General features: G+C 54.5%; 1 protein-coding gene across 1 annotated transcript in view; it reads left to right on the top strand.

Annotated features, from left to right (window-relative positions):
• Nucleotides 1-241: 241 nt before the first annotated feature.
• SLC44A2 (solute carrier family 44 member 2) overlaps nt 242-2,688 on the top strand; it is a 24,452-nt gene continuing 22,005 nt past the window's right edge. The window contains exons 1-2 of the mRNA XM_037728382.1: nt 242-411; nt 987-1,036. Coding sequence (XP_037584310.1) covers nt 375-411; nt 987-1,036 — 87 coding nt within the window. The 5' untranslated portion in view covers nt 242-374. The remainder of the gene's footprint in view (nt 412-986; nt 1,037-2,688) is intronic.

The raw sequence follows: 2,688 nt of genomic DNA, 5'->3' as shown, positions 1-2,688 counted from the left end.
CTCAGTTTCCACACCTGCAAAACAGAGCCACAATGGCGCCCTTTGAGGGTGTCCAGGGGTTCTAGGCGGCGTCGCCCGGTGGCGGGGTGGCCCCGGGGTGAATCCGCAGGGTTCCCCGGTTGGGGCAGGGAGGGCTAAATTCGGCCGGCCGGTGAGTGGCGGGAGCAGCTGCGCCCCGCCCGCGCCCTCTCGGGTCCCTCCATCTGGGCAGCCGTCCAGCTCGGGCCGGCCTGACCGGTTTGGGCCGCCCCGCCTGGCGCTGTTCTGGGAGGAGCCGCCGCCAGCCGCGCGGTCAGTGCCTCCCTCCAGACTCCGGAGGGCCGAGGGGGCACGGGAGAGAGCGCAGGCGGCCGCCGGGGCTGGGCGCCTGCAGAATGGGGAACGAGCGGCCCCACTACTACGGGAAACACGGTAGGCAGCGACCCCCCGCCTGCAGCCCCGGGCCTACCCCTCGGCCCTCGGAGGGGGCCTCAAGAGGAGCTGCAGCGCAGGGAAGGGGGCTGGAAGGGGAGCGCAATTGCAAATCTGCGCCTGGAGCCCCCAACCGTCACCCAGCCCCCTTCACCCCACTTGTCCCCCGGGGCCTCGCAGACGACCCTCTTTACTTTCCCCCACCCGAAAGACCTGCCCCTGTGCCCCTCTGCCTGGCACTGGTGCCGGCTCCCTCTTCCCCCATCCCACGTCAGGCCTTCCCCGTCTCCACCTGGTTCCCGGGTGGCCACCATTTCAGCCCTCTTCCCAGTAGGTGGCCGCCACTTAATGAATTTGTTCACAATTAGTGATCCCTCCCCCTCGTCCTGGCCTGCTCGGACTGGGGGCTTGGGTGTGGTCACCTGGAGGTGGGTGGGGCAGAAATTCCACAGGTCTCTGAATTTTATTCTTGCCAAGGCAAAGACACCCCTAGGGGCTTTTGGGATATGTGCTCTCCCAGCGCTGTCTTGGTTCGGGTTTCCAACCCCATCCATCTTAATCTTGTCCACTTTCAGGAACGCCACAGAAGTATGATCCCACTTTCAAAGGACCCATTTACAACAGGTAAGGGCTCTGGGTTTTGGGGGTTCTCCCAGATAATACTACTCCAGTCCCTGTCTCTTCACACCCGCTCCCATCTGTTCTCCAACAGACTGGTGACAAATATTTGCAACTTTTCTTTTTTTTTTTTTTTTTTTTTTTTTTTGAGATAGAGTCTCCCTCTGTTTCCCTGGAGTGCAGTGGCATGATCCTGGCTCACTGCAACCTCCACCTTCCAGGTTCAAGCGATCTCCTGCCTCAGCCCTCCTAGTAGCTGGGATTACAGGCATGCGCGTGCCACCATGCCCACCCGGCTAATTGTATTTTTAGTAGAGACGGGGTTTCACCATGTTGGTCAGGCTGGTCTCAAACTCCTGACCTCGAGATCCACCCATCTCCGCCTCCCTAAGTGCTGGGATTACAGGCATGAGCCGCCTTACCCAGCTGAGAGGGCATTTCTTTAAGGATAAGCTGAGTTAGTGACCAGAGCCCTGCCTGTGAGTCCTAGAGTCTAAGGCAGCAGCTACAATTATTGGACACCAACTGCATATGGTCACACTGACTGTATAACCCCAAGCTGTGTACCACCCCACACTAAATGTATATTTCCGCTGAGGACACCTCCATGCCACCTGTATAATGCCATGTTAACCAAGTAATCGGCTGCACTTATATTTACAATTATCTATAAATATATAAGTAGGGGCAGGTTGTGGTGCAGTGGCTCATGCCTGCAATCCCAGCACTTTGGGAGGTCAAGGTGGGAGGACTGCTTAAGGCAAGGAGTTTGAAACCATCCTGGGTAACACAGTGAGACCCTGTCTCTATTTTTATTTTATTTTATTTTTTTGAGACAGACAATAAATAAATAAAATTTATTGTCTTTTTTTGTGTGTGATGGAGTCTCACTCTGTCACCCAGGCTGGAGTGCAGTGGCACGGTCTTGGCTCACTGCAACCTCTACCTGCCTGGTTCAAACAATTCTCCTACTTCAGCCTCCAGAGTAGCTGGGATTACAGGCGCCCACCACCACGCCTGGCTAATTTTTAGAGACTGGGTTTCACCATGTTGGCCAGGCTGGTCTCGAACTCCTGATCGCAGGTGATTTGCCCACCTTAGCCTCCCAAAGTGCTGGGATTACAGGTGTGAGCCACTGCACTCCAAGCTGGAGGACGGAGTGAGACTCCATCACACACAAAAAAAGACAATAAATTTTTAAAAAAAGAAAAACACTGGCTAGATCAGGCATGGCACCATCTCGTAGATCTAAGTGATTCTCCAACCTCAGCCTCCCAAGCTGGGATTACAGGCATGTGCCACCACACTGGCTAATTTCTGTATTTTTAGTAGTGATGAGGTTTCATCATGTTGGTCAGGCTGGTCTTCAATGCCCGATTGCTTGTGATCTGCCCACATCAGCCTCCCAGAGTGCAGGGATTACAACACCTGTAGAGCAGCCTATGCCTGCTCTTTGAGGTCACTTTTGGTTTCACACTTAAGCAGCATTTTGCAGTTGAGGAAACTGAGGCTCAGAAAAGATAAGGCCTTTGTTAAGTATGATCTAGTCCAGAGGGCGCAGAAGGAGCATTTAAATTCAGGGTGACCCAGGAGGATGTAGGCTCCACAAGGCTGGAGATTGGGTCCCACCTACCCCCCTCCTTTTTTTTTTTTTTTTTT

The sequence above is a fragment of the Cebus imitator genome, unplaced genomic scaffold, assembly GCF_001604975.1.
Source record: "Cebus imitator isolate Cc_AM_T3 unplaced genomic scaffold, Cebus_imitator-1.0 Scaffold263, whole genome shotgun sequence".
Taxonomy (NCBI): domain Eukaryota; kingdom Metazoa; phylum Chordata; class Mammalia; order Primates; family Cebidae; genus Cebus; species Cebus imitator.
Note: the sequence above shows the minus strand (reverse complement) of the source record. Positions and strands in the feature narration are given on the sequence as shown.